We start from the raw sequence: 22,779 nt of genomic DNA on the forward strand, positions 1-22,779 counted from the left end.
CCGCTTCGCCCCGCTTCGCCCCGCTTCGCCCCGCTTCGCCCCGCTTCTTTCTTCATGGGTTCCCTCCCCGAGTTTTCCGCCTGATCTCCTCCCGTGCCGCTTTTGCTTCAAAAGCATCATCGCTCTCTTCCCAGGCATGGATGCGCTTGTATGGGGGAAAAACCACGTGTTGTTGTTTTGTTAATAATAACAACACCGGCTGACGTCGGTGGCTGAAGTAAATTTCTGATTTGTAACAGAAAGTGTAAGGGATGGAGTGCAGAGGTTGTCCCCAGGATTTTTGCACGCAGGAGTAATAACTTTACATTTGGCAGCCTGGTCTGGCTTCAGACACCTTTTCTTTATTAAAACAAACAAACAAACAAAAAACAACAACCGAAGCACCTTACGCTGAAAGGTGCAGTTTTGCTTTAGCGAAGAAAGAAAGGAAAATAGCTCTTCACGGAGTGGAGAACAGCGTTTCACTTCAGCCGTGTTCAAGTAACTGAGCAGACTACCTAAGACCACATCGTTCAGGATAGGAAAATGCTTTTCCTTTCCCAGTGAAGCAATGGAAAAAATTGTCTCGAGTCTGTTTATAGGTTCTTATTAATGCCGAGTGGCTGCACTCTCATCGCATCCTCTTTCTAAAAAACCACTATGGTTTTGAACTCCAGGTCACAAAATGGATTCAGGCAAACCAGAGGATCAGAAAAAGCAGCAAAAAGAAAAGAAAGCAGGACGAAGTTGTTTTTCAGAAGGTAAGGGTTCACGTTGTGTGTTTGTGCAAATGGGCAAAGGGCAGCATAGTGGAAAGATTTTAAGATGATGCTTATAAATTATAAAGAGGTGTTCTTGGTTTCTCTGACAAGGTGATAGTAATTATTTCACTATGTAACTTCTGTGGAAATAAATTATTAGTAGAAAGAAATCATTAGTCTGCAGTTTCAGAGACAAAAGTTCTCTGTTTTTGTGTTAAAATTCAATGTTCTGCAGAAGAAAGGTAAGAAGAGCACTCTCATGAGAAGTATCAGTAGTACTTCAGAACAAGAGCTTATCACGGGACCTGCACCGTTATTTGTAAATCTTCAGATAGGTTTATCTGAGAAACAATCTGTGTTGGTGAGCAGTGGGACGGTAGAAGATATGATGCTTGCATTGAAAAAGGTGCTCTGATGATGCTTTTGGTTCTTAAGTCAAAGTGGTTTTCTAAGTCTTACAGATCATGTAGTTGCACTATAATGGAATTCATGAGGGTATCTTGGTGATTATTTTAGAAATTACTGCAGAGGACTTTTTAAACTGCATACAATCTAAACTAAACTGCATTAAACATGTGCCTTGCCTGTTGTAAATGAAAAACTTTTTTTTTTTTCCTATGATAGTCCTATAATACTGACTACTTAAATCACAAAGTAAGGAGGTAAATAATCAACTGACACTTGTATTAAATAACCATTTTCTGTTCTCTTGAGGAAAAAAATTATTCTAATAGTTATCACTTATGAATAAAGATGCACTTCCAAATGCATTAACAGAATTTTGTGGGTTTATTTTTGCTCATGTTGACTTTAGAAACATATTTTTAATTATCATTTTTTAAAACATTACCTTTAAAGGATCAAAATAGCAGCATGTTGTTTTGCTGTTTCGACAGTGCTTCTAGAATGTATGATGAATCATTGCTGTTTCTGTAGCCAAATTCTTGCTGATAGCATGACTGCCAGCTCCTGGGATGTGTTGCCTTAGTATGGGCATTGCAGTATTTGACAAATGTCCACAAAGTGCATTGTTGTATGTGGGTGACTCAACAGCTCTATAGTGCATTTAAAAAACGCCACCAAATTACATGTCATTTAGAATAAGATGTTCTGTGTTGTCATACATTAGGATGATGTGATCTAAACAGAGATTGCATGAACTCGCACCAAGTAATTCAATTTCTGTTTATTTTCAAGTATGTGAATGTTTATTTGCACATTTGCCATTTTTATTTGTTTGTTCTATGTTACCACTGATTTCTTAACAGTTCAAAACTATCAATATGTGAATTGTTGAGCAAAATGCACTGAAGATGGAAATAGCCCTAATACAAGCTACAGATTGCATGCAATTTGAAGTAGCTTTTAAATTACAAAGGATGAAGTAGGTCTGCTGTCACATTTTCAACATGGTCTTAAAAGTACTTTATACTGTCACAGCCTCTTCATTTCTTATTATAGGAAAAAGCTTTCTCAGTGCAAAATCCATGTTTGCTGATAAAACTCAATCTGTATTTGAAAGGTTGTTCAGGTCCCATTGTTAGAAGATTTGAGAGACAGACTTCTAGTATGTAGACTAATCATATTAGAAATGAAAAAAAATAATGTATTATACTATGAAATACCCAATTATCAAAAAACAATATTGTTGCAAGGTCTGTGAATGTCAATATGAATTAAAATTAAAGGTAAGAATATACATTTTCTTCTAGTATGTGTAAGTATTAATAATTCTTTGAGATTCAATGCACAGTCACAGAACTGCATCTGCAGGTTGGTCAACCTCCTGGGAACAAAAGGGCACATCAGTGACCTTACATTTGATAATGAAATTATTGAGTAGGGGTGGGAATTTTTATATTCTCTAGGATTTTGTTCATTGTAATGATGGCTTTTCCAGTGGAAACAGGGAAGAGGAAAAGGAGCGCGATCTTCTTGGCGCTGGCAGAGCTTTTTTGCAATACTAAAATTGAGACTTTGGTTACAACTTATCTTTCAGTACAGACTTACCAGCCAACGTAGGTGGTACCCAGTCAGTTTATATGTTCCGCTAGTATTTTTTAACTTTGTCTGGGTACATATTGGCTTGTAGCAGAAACAGTGTTGCACAACAGATTAAGTACTTTGTGAGCAAATACGAAAGTGAACAAATTTGTAATGAAAAAACGATGGAGAAAGGACTGAAGAAAAGGAAAACAAAGATGAGATAAAAACATAAGATGAGGAGCAGAACAATAAGGAAACAGAAAAGTAAGAGCTGGTATCAGCTTGTATCACAAGTGCAATTACAGTAAGGTTACTGGCCTCTTCTGGTATAACTAGAAAACCAAGCTAATTTTCCTTATGCTTTCAGAACAAGCATGAACTTGCTAAAGCTTACCTTCAAAACTTTCATGTTCCTGTTCTTTTTTAATGTTTTAATTTGAATCCACTACACCGAGAATCAAAGCAGGGACCAAATCTGAAATAGATATCTTGAACTTACATACAGTGCAGAACTTAACAACTAAAGAAAAAAACCCTTGAGTGTTCTTCAGATAGTGTTTGTGTAAATCATTTTCAGAAACTTTTTGAATTTGGTTAGTTTTACAGAACTCTAGGAGCCCTACAAATATGTAATTTCAGGCTCTTAATGCTAAATATTTTCATCATTTAGCTGTAAACATTTATGGATTGTTTGGGAACTGTAACTATATGGCTCAAAACTTTAGGGTAACACTGCCCGAAAGTTAACTTGAAAAGCACTTGATAGCAGTTGTGCCTGTCTTTAAAAAAAATAAAAAAATAAAAATAAAAATGCATGGAGTTTTTGTTGTCACCATAATAATAATAATTCAAAAAATTAGTCCGCTTCTGAATCCAGTATTAGCTGTATCTTATTTGCAGTACTGTTGTGATAGAATGTCCTTTGTCCTTTTTAATAATCCCTGCTGCTATTTGAAACTATTGTAGCATGCCGTGTTTCACAGCGCGCCTCCCTAATACATATTATGATGCATGTTATTGCCACACTTCTAGAACAATGAAGCAACCTAATGATGCACCCATTCCATTTTCAGAGTCAGACATGACCATTTCAAAATTAGGAGAATTCAGACCAGCATGTCCATGTGCTAAAATAGTTAGAGGTTTATAGATAATGACATTACTACTAGTTACAGTACTTCAAACCACCTGCCATCCTTCTTCCATGCAGTGAAAGTTTAAGGCCACTTTAATGTAAGATATGAAGTTCGTACAGGAAAGAAAAAAAAAAAACCTTCTAGCAGAAGGTTTATGTTTGTTCTGATTGGCAGGAAGAATTGGTTACACTCCTGTGATAGAACAATATTTGGCAATTGGCCTCATTGGAGGTATTTTAATGAGGCTGTCTTTGTGCATGTTATCACAAGATGAATTACTGAAACTTATGAAGTCTTTTTAGTATACTGAACCCCTTTTTTTTGTGTATGTGTGTGGTTGCTATGTGTGCCTTTACACCCTAGCTCACAAGTACCTTTTGTCTTGAATAAAACAGGAAATGGAAAATGTGATAATAGATTTGTTCTTTCCAAAATAACAGATAAACAGGATTTGACAGGATTTGATTGCTTTTAATAGTTCTCAAATGTCTCATCCGCCATTGCTTAATAAATTCTGAGCAGTGATCAGTGAGTTTGGGAGTAAGGCAGAAAAGCGTTCATCTGGGGGCATTTGGAACTGGAGCAACTTTTTGCACTTGAAAATAGTACTTCATTAGCTACCTTCTACAGAATTTCCTAAATAAATAAATAAATAAATAAATAAATAAATAAAATTACTTGAGAATATACAGTTCTGGAGACAAGTGGTTCAAGTTCTCCATGTTACTGATTCTGAAGGTTCCAAAGGAGCTGTTAACAATCTTCCTGCTCAAACATGCTTTATTTCAGTATTACATTTGTGGCATTTTAGTCTTACATTTATTAAACTTATTTTTGACAATGTGTAATAATTTTTAATAATGATTCTTGGCAATCGATATCAGGCTGTCTTTAATCAGTTTAGATTATATTCAGGTATTGTATAGGAAAGGCATGTGTAGTTTTTCCTAAGTGTAGAATTTATCATTTGAATTTAAAGAAGTATGATCACAGAAGGCAAAGGCTAGAGCCTTTACAGAACCAATTAAAGATTTGGAAGTTCTCATTCTCCTTTTTGATAGCTGTAGTTACTCAGTAGTGGCCACAGATTTACTCTTATAATACTGACCCTCCTGCTTGCCATCTACCTTCCCAGAAACTCTTGGAAATCAAGGGTAGCTCACTGTTAAATGCAAGTAAATGCTGTGTAGCTTTAATTGAACAGAGAGGATTACATTCCTAAAATTTTGTATATATTACTGTGCTCTTTTTTCTTGTGTTACTTTTCTGCAGGTACAAATAGAGTGACCTCTCACAACTGGCTAGTTCATATCTACACATGGATGCATTGCTCACAGGTTTTGTACAACCTGTGCAAGCATTTAAAACCAGCTTACAGTATCTTGACATTTCATAAATATTTGTAGGATATTTACATATTTATTTTTTTCGTAGTTTGGATTCAGGCATGATATCCAGTGGCAATTAATAAAGAAAGTGTAAGAAATCTTGTTGTTTTCCTGTATCATAACCATGTTCTAGTTGTTAATGAGCTCTCAAGAAAATCTTTTATGTTTCCTGAAAAATTTCTGATGGAAAAGAAACGTCTTTATACTTTCAATTTAGGCATCCACTGGTCACTTCCAGTGAAATTTGTTAGTGAAATTCTAGATCTGCCATATTCCTGTGAGAGCCCTAATAAAGGCAAGGCAGAAGCATGAGCTCTATCACACAGAATCATAGAATGGCCAGGGTTGGGAGGGACCTCAAGGATCATGAATCTCCAACCCCCCTGCCACATGCAGGCCCTCTAACCTGCACATTTTATACTAGACCAGGCTGCCCAGTGCCCCATCCAACCTGGCCTTGAACACCCCTAGAGAGGGGGCATCCACAACGTCTCTGGGCAGGCTGTTCCAGCACCTCACCACTCTCTCTGTAAAGAACTTCCCCCTGGCATCCAACCTAAATCTCCCCTCCCTCAACTTAAAGCCGTTTCCCCTTGTCCTGCTGTTATCTCCCCTTTCAAACTTGTGCTTTCCCCTCCTGTTTATAGGCTCCCTTTAGGTACTGAAATGCTGCAGTGAGGTCACTCTGCAGCCTTCTCCTCTCCAGGCTGAACAAGCCCAGCTCTCTCAACCACAGGGGAGATGCTCCAGCCCCCCGATCATCTTTGTGGCTCTCCTCTGGACCCTCTCCAACAGCTCTCCGTCTTTCGTTTACTGGAGGCTCCAGACCTGGATGCAGTACTCCAGATGCGGCCTCACAAGAGCAGAGTAGAGGGGGACAATCACCTCCCTGTCCCCGCTGGCCACCCCTCTTCTGATGGAGCCCAGGATACCATTTGCTTTTCGCGCTGCAACAGCGCACTGCTGGCTCATGTTAAGTTTTTCATCTATCACGACCCCCAGATCCTTCTCTGCAGGGCTGCTCTCAAGGACCATTCCTTCCAGTCTGTATGGATGCCTGGGATTCCTCTGGCCCAAGTGCAAAACTTTGCACTTTGCTGTGTTGAACCTCATCAGGTTCACCTGGGCCCACCTTTTCAACCTCTCGAGGTCCCTCTGAATGGCATCCCTTCCTTCTACTGTGTCAACCCCACCACTCAGCTTGGTGTCGCCAGCAAACTTGCTGAGGGTGCACTCGATTCCATCATCAATGTCATTGATAAAGATGTTAAAGAGCACCAGTCCCAAGACAGACCCCTGGGGATGCCACTTGTTACCAGCCTCCACCTGGACATAGAGCCATTGATCATTTCTGGGAATCTTTGCAGATGCATGACAGAGATGTTATGACTGTCCCAACTGCAGAAAGCATTTCTGTTGACACTTTGAGCCTATTGAGCCTATGAGACAGTTTGTTCACTGGACACAAGTTACCAAAAATTGTATTTCATTACTTCTATTTACTTATTCTACTTACTTTATTTTATTTTGATTTTGTGAACTATATCCTACTTAGGTGTCAGGTCATGTACCCCACATGTGGTAAACAGACACGTCATGAATTTGCAGTTGTTTTTTTCCTTCACTGCAGTACATGAGAAGATAGGGGTTTTGGTCTTAGTTTGGAAGGCTAATGAGTATCTTGCTTACGTTCTCGCATTGATTTTGCAAAAGGAAATGAAATAAATCTCCAAAACATTAAATGTTTCCATGCCTGGGATCTTGTTTATTTCAAAGAAAAGATGACGGCTCGGGCCTCATCTTCGAATAGCTATGATTATCTTCATTTTGTTTAAATTCAAGAAACTTCCATGTTTTGGCTGTAGTTCTGATGAGTTTAGTAAAACTTCTCATGTTTAAATGTAGACCTTAGTTGTTCATTCTCAAGATCTTTCTTTCAAATGACCACTTTCTGATTGAAAATCAGAAATCTGCTAATTGCCTGGAGTATTTTTTTACTGGGAGATGTGATTCAATGTTTTTTCCTATTTACAGCATAAAAGAAACCATTGTGTAGGGCTTTGGGTCAAGTGAGGAGATAATCACAAAGAGAGAGAGAGAAATTGTAGAATTCGTTTGTCTTAAGCTCAGTTTTCATCCCTCTTTTGTAATTTCCCTTCCCTACTTCTGACAGTGCCCTTCTAAGAATATGCTGGTTTTGTAGTGTGAGAAACCCACCAGAAGGAATTAAGTGCAAATCTTTTTAAGTTTTTCACCTAAATTTGCAATTGAGAAATGAAGTCTGTATTACGACAACGTTATTTTATAATAACGGAGTAAAACACTTAGGTTTTCAAATAATTAAGAGAAATGGTTGCTAGGAAGCTAAGAATGGTGATTTTGGTTTACTTGAGTTTATATATACAGATATGTTAACTGAAGATGTGTGATTTTTCTTGCTAGTCAAAGTAATTAATATATCATACTTTCATTCTAATACACCTTCTCATTCTAGAACATTTGCAATATTTTTTAAGAGATTAAATTTTTACTCCTTGAAAACTAACAGCTTTTGTTTATCAGGGTAGGAGAAGAAAAATTCATAACAAAATGTTTTTCGGTATTGTGTCCTTTTTCAGCATTGGTCCTTTTTTGTAGCAGCTCTAAGTTGTGGGGTTGAATTATATAAAATCTACATTCTAGACTTCTCAGAACAAAATACTTAGTTGCATGAAGACTGAGTTGTAATGTGCCTATGTGTTTACTCAGTGTCTTTCACAGAAAATGAGGAAAGAGGTGTGGTTCAGAGGGACCTTCACAGGCTTGAGAGGTTGTCCCATGCAAATGTCACAAAGCTCAGCAAGACTAAGTGCAAGGTTCTGCACCTGAGTCACAACACTGACAAACACAAATAGAGACTGGGCTAGAATGGATTAAAAGCAGCCCCAGGAATAAGGACTTGGGGTTGCTGGATGATGAAAAAAACTCAATCTGAGTCATTAGTGCATGCTTGCAGCCAAGAAAGTCAACCATATCCTGAGCTGTATCATATGAGGTATGAACAGCAAGCTGAAGGAGGTGATTGTTCCCCTCTACTTTGTTCTTGTGAGACCCCACCTTGAATATTGCATTTAACTCTATGTCCCCTAAAATAAAAAACACATGGACCTGTTGGAACAAGTCCAACTAGTCCAGAGGAAGGCCACAGGGATAGATAATTAAAGTGCTGGAGCACCTCTGTTATGCAGACCACCTCAGAAAATCGAGTTGTTTCAGCAGGGGATTCACGAGGGGGAGGTCATGCTTGACCAACCTGGTAGCCTTCTACGATGTTGTCACTGGCTGAGCGGATGGGGGGAGAGCAGTGGATGTAGTCTATCTTGATTTCAGCAAGGCCTTTGATGCCGTCTCCCACGACATTCTTATAACAAAGCTGAGGAAGTGTGGGATAGATGAGTGGACAGTGAAATGTTTTGAGAACTGCCTTACTGGCAGAGCAGAGAGGGTTGCCCTGTAAGTACTGGTGTTCCTCAGGGGTCGGTGCTGGGTCCAGTCTTGTTCAACATCTTCATCAATTACCTTGATGAGGGGATAGTGGCCACCCTCAGTAAGTTTGTTGACAATACAAAGTTGGCAGGAAGGCTGACACAGCAGAAGGCTGTGCTGCCATTCAGCGAGACCTGGATGGACTGTGGAGCTGGGCAGTAAGAAACCAGATGAGGTTTAGCTAAAGCAAGTGTAGAGTCTTGCATCTGAGGAGGAATAATTGGAGGAACGCACCAGTACAGGTTGGGGGATGAGCTGCTGGAGAGGAGCTCTGCAGAGAGGGACCTGGGTGTCCTGGTGGACAGCAGGTTGGCCATGAGCCAGCAGTGTGCCCTGGTGGCCAAAAAGGCCAATGGCATCCTGGAGGTGATCCTCCCCCTCTACTCTGCCCTGTTGAGTCCTCACCTGGAGTACTGTGTCCAGACTGGGCTCCCCAATACGAATAAGACAGGGATCTCTTGGAAAGAGTCCAGCGGAGGGCCACAAAGATGGTGAAGGGCCTGGAGCATCTCCCCTGTGAAGAAAGGCTAAGTGAACTTTAGTCTTGAGAAAAGAAGACTGAGAGGGGACCTGATCCAAGTCTATAAATATCTAAGGTGTGGGGGGCAGAGTGGCGAGGCCAGACTCTTTTCAGCAGTGTGTGGAGACAGGACAAGGGGAAACGGCTGGAAACTGCAGCATAGGAAGTTCTGCACAAATGTGTGCAAGAACTTCTTTACAGTGAGCGTGACGGAGCGCTGGAACAGGCTGCCCAGGGTGGCTGTGGAGTCTCCTTCTCTGGAGATGTTCAAGACCTGCCTGAACACCTACTTGTGAGACCTGGTGTAGGGAACCTGCTTTGGCAGGGGGCTTGGACTCCATGATCTCTGGAGGTCCCTTCCAACCCCTACAATTCTGTGATTCTATGATTCTGTTTAGTCTAGAGAGAAGACTCTACAAGAAACATCATTACAGCCTTCTAATACCCCCCTAAAAAGGCGGCCTATAAGAAAGCTGGAGAGAGACTGTTTATAAGGTAGTTCAGTGATAGGACAAGCGGTGATGTCTTCCAAATATGTCTCTTAGTTTAAAGCCATTCTTTACTATGTTGATGATGAGGCACTGGAACAGTTTGCCTAGAGAACCTGTGGATGCCCCATTGCTGGAGATGTTCAAGCCGGGCTGGACTGGGGCTACCTGATCTAGTGGGAAGGATCCCTGCCTACGGCAAGGGGATTGGAACTAGATGATGTTTAGGGAAGGGAATTCTGTGATTTCAAAGCTTTTTTTTATCTAAGAATTTTATCATTACCACTGCATGAGATATCTCAAATATGTGTACTTCTTCTAATATCACTGCATAAGAATAGTAATTATTACTTACAGTGGTTTTAGAAATGGGAAACAGAGGCATAGTGATGTTAAGTATATACAAAGATATCTAAGAGATTTGGTTAGAGGAAGGAAATGGGCTGCAGTCATCACCTGTGGTGCCTGAACACAACCCTTTGCTTGAGGGCTCTTTATGTTGTAAATGCAAACGAATTAAGCCACACCATTATCCATGAAATCCCCAGCACATACAGCAGTATAATTGAAAAGATAAACTTAAGCAGAAGTGGATTCATTTTATTAGAATTTCATAGAAGATTCTGAGTTGGAAAGGACCCACGGGGATCATTGAGTTCAATATCTGGAATACTGCAGTATTTATAATGCAGTAGAACATAATTTTCAATAATTAATTAAGGCTATGTTTTGTGGTTTTGATTTGAAGTGTCAAATGTAAGTATAGGTTTTGGATGTTAAAGGATAATAATTTAATGGACAGTGATTTACCTTTTTGTCTTTGCTTGTCTAGATGAGTATATACTGTCCTGTAATTTTTATATCACAGAGGGAGAAAAGAATACCAAACAAATCTTGCTAAATCTTCTTTTTAGTTCAAATTGTTTTGGTTATATAACTTTCAGGTTACTTTCATGCACTGTACGATAGTATTGAAGTATAATCACACTGGGAGTATGAGTTAGTTTAGAAGCTAGAAATGTGCTAGCATCTTGTACTTGCACAGCTTAAAGAAAAATACAAATGAGCTGGAAGTAGTTAAAAGTTGGAACCTATGAAAAATAATAATTGTATACGTAATTATTTGCTGTTTAGGTATACTTATCCTATTGATGTCCATTACTTTAAGACTATTTAAGACAAGAATTTAAAAATATCCTGTGTGAATACCTTTTGTTCTGATACAGCTTTCTGGTATAAAGTGGCATGTAAGTAAACATTTAAAGGATTATATTTAGTTAAAAATATTTGGTCAGACCGTGAGGTTCTCTTACAGTTTCCTTTTCAGTTTGTAAGGTATATGGGGACTTCAGAAAGCAAATCATTTTACTTACAGGGTGTATTTCATATCTTGCACTTGTTTTTAATCAGTTATAGTCCGTGAATGTCCTGTGTAGGAATTTGTTTGAGGAGGATTTAGAAAGGATGGTTGTATAACAACAATGACCTAGATGGCTTCTAGACATTTAAATCTTTTCATTTGTTTTCTCTTGTCCTAAGCATTGAGACAGGAAGCATTTTTAGAACTATTTTTAGATTTTTACAAGTCAGCCTTGGTTTCCTCATATAACAGAAATCCCTTGGCTAGATCCAAAAGCAATATTGTTTACTCTTTCATGGTGCCATATGCGTACAATTTTTTTGTTTTATTTTAGATGCTTGTTTTTGAAAGAAAGTGCTCAAAAACTTCAACCTATATTGGGTTGTCATCCATGAATTGTTTGGATACGGAAAAAAGGGCTCCTCAGTATGTCTGTGATTTTTTATTCATTGTGCGTCTAAACTGAATACACGAAGTGGTTTATTTTATAGCAGACTCAGTAGTCCGATGATCATGTTTAAAAAACTGATTATTTTTTTCCTCCATAGCTATACTGTCTTTACAACACCACTCTTGTTGTGACAGAATGATGGCTGAGTGAAAAGGAGCTTGGAATTCTGGTCCCCTTCTTAGCTTATATTTTCCTCATTTCCCATCTCAGCATTCATCTGGGAATTGAACTGTAGGTCTGGATGAATCTTCTACCTGGACTATCATGGTGCTGCTGCTTTAGTTGGCTCTTTCAGTTAAGGAGAAATTGGGTGCCTCACTGTTTTGCTGTAACTGCTACCTTTCCATTTCCATTGTTAAGGTCTTGAAGGCATCTCTGAAGAAGTCTCCATCTCTGCAGTTCTGCAGTGTTGCAGTTACTGAAACATACTTTTGTCCTGTCTTACATCACACAAGTGACTACAGTATGTATGAAAAGTATGCAAGACTGAGTTCTGTTTCTTTGTAATGTTAAAATATACTTAGTTTTGTCTAGTCAGGTTAATATTTCTAAAACGTTCAAAGGCAGAGATGTGATGACTGTGAAAATTTAGGGAGTCCCTGCTGTTGCTGTTTTCAGAGCACCTGAGTAATTCTTCTTTGTGCTAGACATCAGCTTCTCAGTATCTTAGTCCTATTTTTCTTTCCAGTGTGAATCACATGTTTCTCAGCTTCCTTACTCTTGGGTAATTTTTGTCTGAATGTGTCTATTACCCTGGAGTCATAGACCAAGTCAAATAATAAAATGTTATAAAATTGTATTTGGATGGCAATGGAAATTCCTTATGACTCAACGCATTTACTGTTGGAAAGAATTACTTTTGGAGATGCTTATGTGAGTTTTAACTGACTGTACTGTTGTCAGTACCCGTTAAATGTTTATGAAAACCTGATCATGGACACAGAAACGTGAACTCTGTTACTCACTTGCAGATCAAAAAAAAAAAAAAGCAATAGCTCAATATTCATTACACTGGGAAATGAGAAAAGCTGAATCAACATGCTGTCAACTTAGGACTCTGGTTACATTAATGAGCAATTTATATAAATAAACTTGAAGTCATCAAATGAAAAGTGACCAAACCACAAAGCATAATCAACACAAGGAACTTCACTGAGATTTTATTGTTGTGCTCATTGCTATTAGCGTCGTGGCTGAGGAGATCTAGGTAGGCTTGGGGGATGAACTGCAGATAGAAAGCTGAAGTGAAGGCTGTTTGTTTTCCCCCTCAGTACCTGCATATTCCACTGGGGCAGCTTATCTTCTCCTTCATTTACCAATCTCCTTCATATTACAAACAGTCACACTGCTGGCCTGCAAAACACTCTAAAACTGGGCATAAAACTAAAGTCTCTTTAAGTTACAGGAAGGGAGAATTTGGCTACTTAATTTTATGTTGTGTTTGCTTTCAAAGTTGAGAGATGGGAGATGGGAATGAAAAGATATATAGAGCAAATGTCAAATTAAAGATGATCTTACAAGGATATCCTTCGTATTCTATTAGCTAGCATATAGTGCAAGAGGCTTTTTTTTACAGTTTATTGAAATCAGTACCATCTTGGCTTAGTTAAGTCTGGGTGGGTGTTTTGCAACAGAGACTTTCTAAAGCACTGGCAAAGATTTAACAGTAATCCAGCTGAGTTCCCCTAAGGGTTTGAGCTGAAATTCTGACTTTCATATTAAATTAGGCATGGTTGCAAGATGAGTTATTTGAAGTTTTTGTGAAGCATGTGACAAACAGAGCAGGCAACTGGGATGCAATTTTTTTTTATGTATGTTTTCTTTGTTGGGTCAAAAATTTATGCAGGATAGAAAAGGCTCTTATTTATGAAACTTGAAGAAATCCTCCTCAGTATATATATATTCAGTGTGTATATGGGCATATATATGTGTGAGTGTACATGTACATGTGTATATATATGTATGTATATATATATATGTGTGTGTGTACATACACACATGCCCTCAAACTTGCCTGAGCATCTTGCACTTCAGAATTTTTCACAGAAAGGTGCTTTCCCTCTTTTTCCTAAGGACCTGTAGTTATCACCAACCAGGTACGTGATTTGTTTTGTTTTATTTTTTTTCTTCTGTTTAGACTTAACTTTTATTTTTGAAACATTTTATCAGATTTCTCCTTTGATGTGGTAGTGTCTTAATGGGTTTTCCACTTCTTTCCTTTGCCTACATATAATCTATGTTGGTGTGATTCTTTATGGCAGTGCTGGAGTCATTTCTGTTGGTATTATTTGTTGTTCCCTGCTACTTCAGATAAAAACTTTTTAGTAAACTTCAAAATGACCCATCACCAGACTTCCTGTTGCAGAGTGGGCTGTTCCTAAGTAGTGGTGTGAAGGTCTTTTTTTGTTGTTTTTTTTTTCTTTCCAACCCAAGTAGCAATAGAAAAACTGTTTAATATCAGATCCAGTGTTTTTACAGTATGCTTGTTAGTTTAGATAAATGGACTCTGCTTTTAGGAAAGGCAGTAGAGTGATTAAACAGAGCCTGTTGTTTCTTAATTCCAGCATGGACAGGTTTGGTAATGGCTAAAAGATTAGCTGTATCTAAAGGTTGCTCAGTGTGGTTTTCATAGCGGAAGTAGCTCCCGAAACAGCTAACGAGAACTAATATTTAAAATCCTTTCTTGATTGTTTCAGTATAAGCCAAAGATACGGTGGATTTGAAGATAAGTAACATCTGAGGTTGTAGAAAAGGTGCTGATGTTCTCAACTTCATCTTTCACAGGCATTCCTTCTGAAAGGAAAATAGTTTTTGTTTTCTCTGGAGTTTTTGTTTTACTGATGTATTTCTTTTGTGTGTGACATTCCTTCTAGAATTCTGCAGTTTATACAAGGAGAGAGTGTGTGTTTGAACAGAGCAACATATAAGCGCTGAGTGTATTGTATATAAAGCAGTCTTTGTAAATGCTCAGTCAGAAAGCTCTTCTAAAATTAAAACCATTGCTAAGTCAATTGGAATGATGACGGGTAAACTGATGGAAGGCAAGAGACAGCTGATTGATTTTAGGAGCTGCCAAACTGAAAACATATAAGACATCATGCAGTACAAAGTAGTGAATGGATATTTGCAAACCTGGGTAGCTGGTCCTATCTCTCAGCTATCTTCCGGTTATTACCTCAAAGAAAAGGAGGTGGTATTTTAAAAAACAATATGGTAAGTGAACTTGAACTTAAATGAGATCCAAGCTGTAATTTATCAGGGGAAAAGTACTTGTCCTTGTTAAGAAAGACTTCGTCCCAGATGGGAATATCCATCCCCCAGGTGATGTTTGTGGCCTTCTGCTAGTTTGCTGTTAGATAATTTCTGCATAAATTGTTTTGAGCTTTGTATTTTTTTTAATGTCTTGGCTCCATCTAGAAGTATAATGTTACAAATTTCATTAACTATATTACTTTCAGATTAGATAGCAGAAAGACCCTTTTGAAGTAATTATGAAAGCCTGCATCTTTGCCTCTCAGGATAGTCTGGAAGCTCCTGAGATGCAGGTCAGGCACTTGTGGGGATGGCAGTAGGGAGGAGAACTTTCAAACCGACAGTGAGAAATGGGAGTAGATCTCTGGTTAAGTATTTTTGGATTAATTAGCTACAAGATTAATTACTTTATAACAACAAACGAACTGATTTAATCAGGAGTTCCCGTTACTAGTACTAATACTAATGAAAGTATCTAAAATAGAATTCATGGCAAACAGGATGTCTGGCCACAACTGTGCAGTTTCAGTTGCCTGGTATTTATTATGGACTTGACCTTCTGAGCTAAGATCAGAGAGCAGTGAGGAGCTTCATGGCTATGAGCAGAGATACCATTTAATCTGACCACACCAGCATGGCAAGCCCTTTTAGGGAGTGAGTCACCATAAAGGGCACTGGAGAAAGATGAATTATCATCTCCATGGCACAGCACATCTGCTGCTCCCATACTGATAGTGACACAATTTTCAGAAAAGATGTTTTATGTGGAATTTTGGCAAATGGCACTATATATTTTTGTGTTACTGATAGTGTTAAAAATATTCTTTATCTGTGATACTGAATGCAAACTATCTAGAGTACAGGGACTGTATTATGTATTTATTTAAAATTACACTTCATTTATCTGCTAAACATCAAGTGAATTAACAAACCATCACTTTTGGGAGATAGGTTATACTTGTTGGATAAAATGGCATGGCAAGCCCCCAGTGTATCAAGGGAAACTTCCCTTATTGACCATTTAAAGGTCTTATTTCTTCACAGTCAAACAGGCATGCCTGCAACTTGAAGTTTGGACCGGATGGCACTGACATTTCAGCACAGAAAACAGTTTGTGTTCACCATGTTAGTCCATTGTGTGATTTCAGATGGGATAATTGAGCTGACTCCAGAAAGCTGAAGTGCACAAAACTGTTCTTAGTCTTGTATGCAAATGCTTTTTATTTTTGCATTCATATTGTTGTGATATCCAGTCCGTTATGTCAGCAGCATTAAGTTGAAACTGACCTTCTCAGTTGAATACTTTTCTGTTCTGGAAATTTCCACAATTTCAACTGAAAAACAGGCTATCTGAAGTTTTAAAGAGCTAATCCATGACTATAACTAAAGTTGTAATAAAAAGTATGTGAGATACTGCTTTTACAAATTGATGACAAATCTTGACATTTATTGAAGTAGTAGGCTTGGATAAAAATGAATTTTAAATAAGTTTTTTAAAATCTTAGGAGCCATAAGGATAAAGCTATCAATTTTCAGCATTTGAAAGAAATAGGCTGTTTCAAAGATGGCATATGTCAGTATGTAAATGTTTTATTTCCCCTAATGTTCAGCTGACTTTGTTCTGAGTAATCCATTTGGTACTATTCTAATAACTCCTCAAACCGTCTAGTGCCTCTGACAGTGTGTATGTTGTAGCTATGGATAATGCTTCATAAATGTGTTTTCCAGGTACCTTTGTAAACAAAGAAGAAATGCTGGTATAGGCTCAGAATCTTCCCCAGATCTCTATTGTGGAACAGATACATGTCAGTAACAGATGGGACCTGTCTTACAGAATGGATATGATTGCCACAAATTGGTCTTATTGGGGAAAAATAAAAATAAGTGGAACAAAGGAGTTTGTCTTAATTTGTGGGGATCCGTATCTCAATTTTGATACGATTAACTGAAGTTAGTAAAACTGTGGATAAAGAACTGTATTTTGTCTCTCTTCCAGTTTTGTACATTTTTATAGTGACCTACTTTTTGATTTTTCTTCTTCTTGGTTTTAAAGGAGGATGTTGGCATATAGTACCAGAAATTCTATTGTGAATCGATGTATATATTAACAGCATACTTGAAATCAAAGTAATTTGAGATAGGTTTTCCTGGCTTTTTCTCAGTATCTTTTTGCCAAGCCATGTGTTTACCAAGCCTTTGAAAAGCAGAGATATGATTTTCAATTAACTGAAGGAATGTACAATATTCAAGTACCACACCCAACCTGCTCAGGAGGACAATATTTTTTGTGCCTACATGCCCTTGAATAGTTAAGGAGCAGGTTTTGAGTTGATGTCAGTTCATAGTGGAAAAATACAAGTCTGAAGCTATTGCTTGAGAAGGCAAAACATGTAGGTGAAAGCAAAATGCTGGAAGAACGTATGAAACAAGGAGAAGTACTGTTTTCTTAAAGAAACATAGGCAGTATTAGTGGAATGGAATTGACAGAGACCTCTTGTCATGTTTGATTTCCTCTCAGGCTAGGGGGAGCTTTCTCTAAGATCTTGATTTATTGACCAGCTTATACACTAAAAAAACGCACAGCATATATTTATATACAGTTTGGCTTTGCTTCCTTTCTCTTCCCCCTGAAGAGTAAATAAATGTTGTGTTTTGAGAAACATAATTGTCAATCTGTATCTAATTTCAATATAACTTCTGTAGCTTACAGTGTTTTTAAAAATGTTTTTTAAAAACTGTCAGTGATTGATAATACTGTTTTTTTGATCTTGAAACACAGAAGACGAGAGTCAGGGATTTCAGACTTTTGTTTGGCTGTTACTAGCTGGAGGGGCATGATTAATCTCATCTCTCATTTAAATCCCTCTAAGTCCTTGCCTAGTCCTCTGCAAGTACAGTGTCTTTTTCTATGCAATCTGAGCTTCAGCAGAATACCTAGGCTTGAAGAAGAATGTGCATATTTTGGGGTTTTTGACAGCAGAGGATGTGAACTGACTTCTGAAATGTGGATTGCTCTGCATTGAATGTGCTTGGCGCCCACAGAGTGCTTCCTTCCTCCACCTAATATGCTTGCCAGCTGTCCCTGCTTGCTGCCTGTAGGATTGTGTGTGGCCTGGTGTGGGCACAGTTCCATTGACAACCTGTCTGATATTTCTAAAAAGCTAAGCTGGATGCATAGCCACTTTCCTCAACGCAGGGGGGAGACATCCAGTATGCTGCTATGGCTCAGGTGTCTTGAAACTTTATTATCAAGTCCTAAGGCTAGGTAGGAGGGTGCCCAGGAATGTGTGGAGAACATAGTCATGCCTGCCTTTGTCACAGCTGACACTTGGAAATGTGCAAGAGCTGGCTGGTTTTAAGCTGCTCGTATGGCCCCTTCTGCTCCAGTGTAGCCACAGTAGCCCTCTAGAGGCCTTCTGCTAACCTCATGCCTGTGTGAAGTGTTTGTCAGTTCTTCATTGGTGACAGTGGCTAGAAGGCTGGAGCCTAAAGCCTTGTTTCGAGTTCAGGTGTTATTGCTTAGGACTGTAAGTTCCTTCAAATTAACTGTCAGCAAATACTTATTTTTTGCTTTGAAATTGTAGCCTTTGTAAAAAAAAGAGTAACTAAAACTATTAAACCTTGAAGATTCAACAAATTCTGCTTTTTGGGCCAGGAGTTCAGTCTTCACTTTTCTGTTCTTTTTTTTTTATTTTTTTCTTTTTTTTTTGTACAGTGGGTCAAGACAGAGGCATGCTCTTCTGCTCTGTTCTGAGAGAATTAAAGCAGCTTATTTAGTCCAATTGGGCCAATTTCAAATCTAGGCAATGTAGTTCTTCAATGACATCGTGTCTGTAAGATTTCAGTCATTAGCCAAACTCACTGCAGGCATGTGATGCTCATGTTCCCATTAGTCCCATTGTAGACAAGTATAGTAGCATAATCAAAGGACCAGTCATTTTTCAAATTGGGGAAAAGAGGGAAGGACTGAAGAGCTCAGATTTAGCCGAAACTGATGTGATTTTTTACAAACCTGGTATGTACGCATTTGCTGATGTGGAATGCGGCAACTGGATCAATGTTTGCATGTCTGGCCTTTTACATTTTGTTGTTGTTTTTATTTATGTTTGAGCATAGAGTTTAAATGTGAGGTCTTGGGTAGAACACACATGTCTACTATCAGTTGTGACAGTGAAATACTATTTTGAATCAAAGCTTTCATTTAGTTCCATATCACATTTTGCTTCAATGTTCCTGTGTTTTATGATTCACTTAAAGTTGCCTTATGAAAGTTACAATACAATATTCCCTCTAATGAAAAGCCGTTTGTGTTCTTGAAATGAATTGTATTTATTTAAGGCAAGTGTCACTATATGTTTTCTCCTACAAAACTGTAGACTGATATAAAGTTCATGTAACCTAAGGAGTGCAGTGACACTCTTACTAGGTACAAAGCAATATAGAACTTGGTGTACTAAATCAACTCTTAGAGAAGCTCAGTGGTTTTGTGTTCTAGTTCACCTACTTATAATGATCATGCGGTATCTTGTTCACAGCGTGACTGTTTTAAACGGTCATGAAACAGTGACTTAAATGCCCAAATACATCAATAATCATTTTAGGTTTTAATTCTCCCCCATTCTTGAAAATATTCAAAAATTCACTTGCTTAAACAGGGAACAAACTGAAATATTCCAGTAATCCACTATATGTGCCTTTTAAAATTACAGTGAATAGATGTATTTGCTGCCCTCGACAGCTAGTAATATGGCCCCACAAGACTGTAAACTTTTAACATTATTAGTAATTTTTAGCTCAAATGCAGGCTGCATAGGTGACAACAGAACACTGTGGAGGAAATGGTTCAGTGCAGTGCTGCCTCTCTCATACCCACTACATTCAGTCGTGTTGATACCTGTGTGTATTGCACATTACATGTGCTGTGCCATTTGGTGAGTAAAACACAGTGACTGTGTTTTGAAGTGACCTTGGTGCCATTAAAAGATAGAAGTAAACCTCTGAATTTGTATGAAGCAGTAGGAATTACATTAAAGTAATTTTTCTTTAACCTTGGCCAGCATATCTGGTATAGCTGCTGATGGAGCCCTGGGTGTGGCTGTCTAAAAACAGGAACTTCTGAAGAAGACAATACAGTTGCCACCAACAGTTCACATTTGTGAATTTATCATACATCAAGGAACTTTACATGTGAAAACTTCAAAAATGGATAATGTTGTGCAAATCACGATCAAAGTTGTGAATTTCATAATGTCCAATGGATTCAGTCATCATGAATTCCAGGAGTTTCTTCAAAGAATGGATGCTGATTATGGGGACGTCATTAACTTTTCTGAAGGAAGGTGTCTAAGTCAAGGTAAAATACTGTCTTATGACTAACAAAATCATATCAGGTCACGTATGGAATGAAAAGGAAAATTTGTGTCAGAACTTGGAGGTGAAAAAGTCTCAAAGATTTAATGTTTTTGATAGATTTGACTGTTCATTTAAATTGGTTAAACAACCGTCTTCAAGATGAATATCAATTTATCTGTGCTGTGTTTCAAACCATAACAGTATTCAAAATGAAACTTCAATTATGACAACCTCATGTTGTGGCAAATTATTGTATGCATTTTGATACATTGGCTAAACACAGTCCTGTGAACAGGAAAAAAATATGCAACCTTACGTCCCATTTTGATATCAATATCTGCTAATAGGTTAAAAGATTTGAAATCAGCAGTTTTACTCTCCAGATTTCTAGTTGTGGTTGGACTTGATGATCTTTAAGTCTTTTCCAACTTGAGCGATTCTATGATACTGATTCTAGGATCTTGGGAAAAAATCATATTTTTAAAAAAATATATTTCTTATCAGTCTAATACAAAGTCAAAAATTGGAATCAACTTAGAAACTGCTGATTTTTTGCTGTAAGTATGCTACCTTATTTGAATCATTGTGTCTGAGCTGTATTTTGCTTTAAGACTGAAAAGAGGACCTTCTGCTTTGCTAATTAGTTAAGCATGACAACTTCAAATAGTGTCATTTTGCTCTAGAATAGAGAATAGTGGAACATGTTTATCAGTTTTCAAACATGTTAGTTTTCTAGTATGGGAGAATGCAAATTGTTTACTTTAAATAATGTAAAGTTCGTCTGTTGTTTTCCTAAACTCTTGATCCTTTATATACACAGTAAATTAAACATCAAAATTAAATCCCTGCTGTGTATCACTTAAATTATTGGAGTCTTGTATTTGTGTGAAACTGTCTATTACAAGGGATGTAGGCTCCTCCACTCATGGTGTTGATTTTTAAAAGGCAAGGCGGCTGTACGTAGCAGATACTGCAGTAGACTTGAACCTCTTGGCCACCCAGGCAGGACCTTGGCAGCTCAGCAGATTTCTGACTCTGTGGTTGCTGCTGAGATGTGGCAGTGTAATGGGAGTGTGCACCTCTTGGTATGTGCACTAGTATGGAAAGTTTTCCTGTAGGAGATGGCTGCAGTGCCAAGTGGAATTTAAGTATCTTTATGTTCTTTTGTATATATTCAGAGAAGGAAATACATTGCTTTTGTATCATTTCATATTCATGCTACAGTGCCAGTAGCAAAGGGCCAGAGTCCTATGTTTTATTTCAAACAAACAGAAGTTGCTCTTAGCAACTGAATGACAAAATGAGGTTTAGGAAGATTTGTAAGGTTTCTATGGCTTCAGGATTTTATTGGCAGGATTAATAGCTTGTAGCCTTTCTTTGCCTCTCCTCCCACCATGTAATCAGAAGACTACAATCTATCTGTTTCCGGAAGCTTTTAAGAGGTATTAAAAAATATGGTTCTAGTTTGCAGCCAGAGTTTATTTAAGGAAAAGTGAAGGCGAGGCAAGATACCTTCTGGGTATTTGATGAGGAGAAACAAAGTGAGTCTATCAAGTTTCTCCCTCAGTCTTCTTAGTCCCATTGTAAGGTCAGGAGGCAAACTAGAAATAGATCAAAAGATGTTTCTGAGCATTTAAAAATATCTTGGTTTTTTTTTTTTTTTTTTTTTTCATCTTACTTGCTTGTGTTTGTCAGCCTTAAAGTCCTAAAGATACTGTCATCAGATGAAATATGAAAGCTGCAGCTGTTTCAAACTGTGAGGTGTGCAAGTTCCTGAAGTAATGTTTCTCAGTTGTTGTGAATCTATACTGAGGAATACATTTCTGTTGCAAATTTCTCTCAAAACAGATATAATTAATTTCAGTATCATGTGTGTTTCATTAGAAGTAGGCAGTACCTCATAGTACTCTGGTTAAGACTATTCTTCTTGCATTTTGAAATAAGTGACCACCATAGCTGTTTTTCTTTTCAGATTTGTTTTGGGGATTTTAAGGTTGGGCTTTTTTCCCTGTGTAACTGTTGTTACATGCCTGTATGTAGAAAAAAACATTGCTGTTGACTACTGTGGATTGCAGTTGCAGACATCAGTGCCTTTCTGAACATAAGTCCTGTAAATAATATGTTTAATAAATTTAGTGGACCTTTATGGTTTTTATTTGATAGGAGGTGTAATATCATTTGAATGTTGTAATTGTAGCTTTTTGTCTCTACAGAGACATAGTATTAAAAATATTATATATCCATTTTAAGTGGAGGCATGACATGATTGTGGAACAGGATGGCTGCTTTCAAAGAGCTTGCTGTGATTGCATGCTGCATAATTGCTGTGCGCTGCATTTCACATAGATGCAGTAATAAAAGGAAGGGCAACTGAGCCTGACTTAACAGAGGAAGCTGCTTTGTTTTATACATTCTGGAATAATTTTGTTGTTAAATTAGTAACCTGCTTCATTAGCTACTGGCTCGTGAGTGTTGCAGTCATAGAAGTAATCCAAAAAAAGACACTTCTGAGCCACTTGGAGCAAGTTAATGTAGCCTGTGGCCTTACTGTGCTGACTGTGCTTTCTATTTCTGCCAAATA

General features: G+C 37.9%; 1 protein-coding gene across 2 annotated transcripts in view; it reads left to right on the top strand.

Moving 5' to 3' along the window:
* The window catches only part of LOC122164718 (aminopeptidase O (putative)), a 129,769-nt gene extending 109,524 nt beyond the window's left edge, over window positions 1–20,245 (top strand). The window contains exons 13-14 of one of the 2 annotated variants that reach the window (XM_042826948.1): window positions 657–740; window positions 19,904–20,245. In XM_042826948.1, coding sequence (XP_042682882.1) covers window positions 657–740; window positions 19,904–19,924 — 105 coding nt within the window. In that variant the 3' untranslated portion in view covers window positions 19,925–20,245. Of the gene's footprint in view, window positions 1–656; window positions 741–16,574; window positions 16,708–19,903 lie in introns of those variants that run through there. The other variant, XM_042826949.1, reaches the window with a different exon arrangement.
* Window positions 20,246–22,779: the final 2,534 nt, after the last annotated feature.

The sequence above is a fragment of the Centrocercus urophasianus genome, unplaced genomic scaffold (assembly GCF_019232065.1).
Source record: "Centrocercus urophasianus isolate 14NV4802_14NV808 unplaced genomic scaffold, USGS_Curo_1.0 seq_27, whole genome shotgun sequence".
NCBI classification, from domain to species: Eukaryota; Metazoa; Chordata; class Aves; order Galliformes; family Phasianidae; genus Centrocercus; species Centrocercus urophasianus.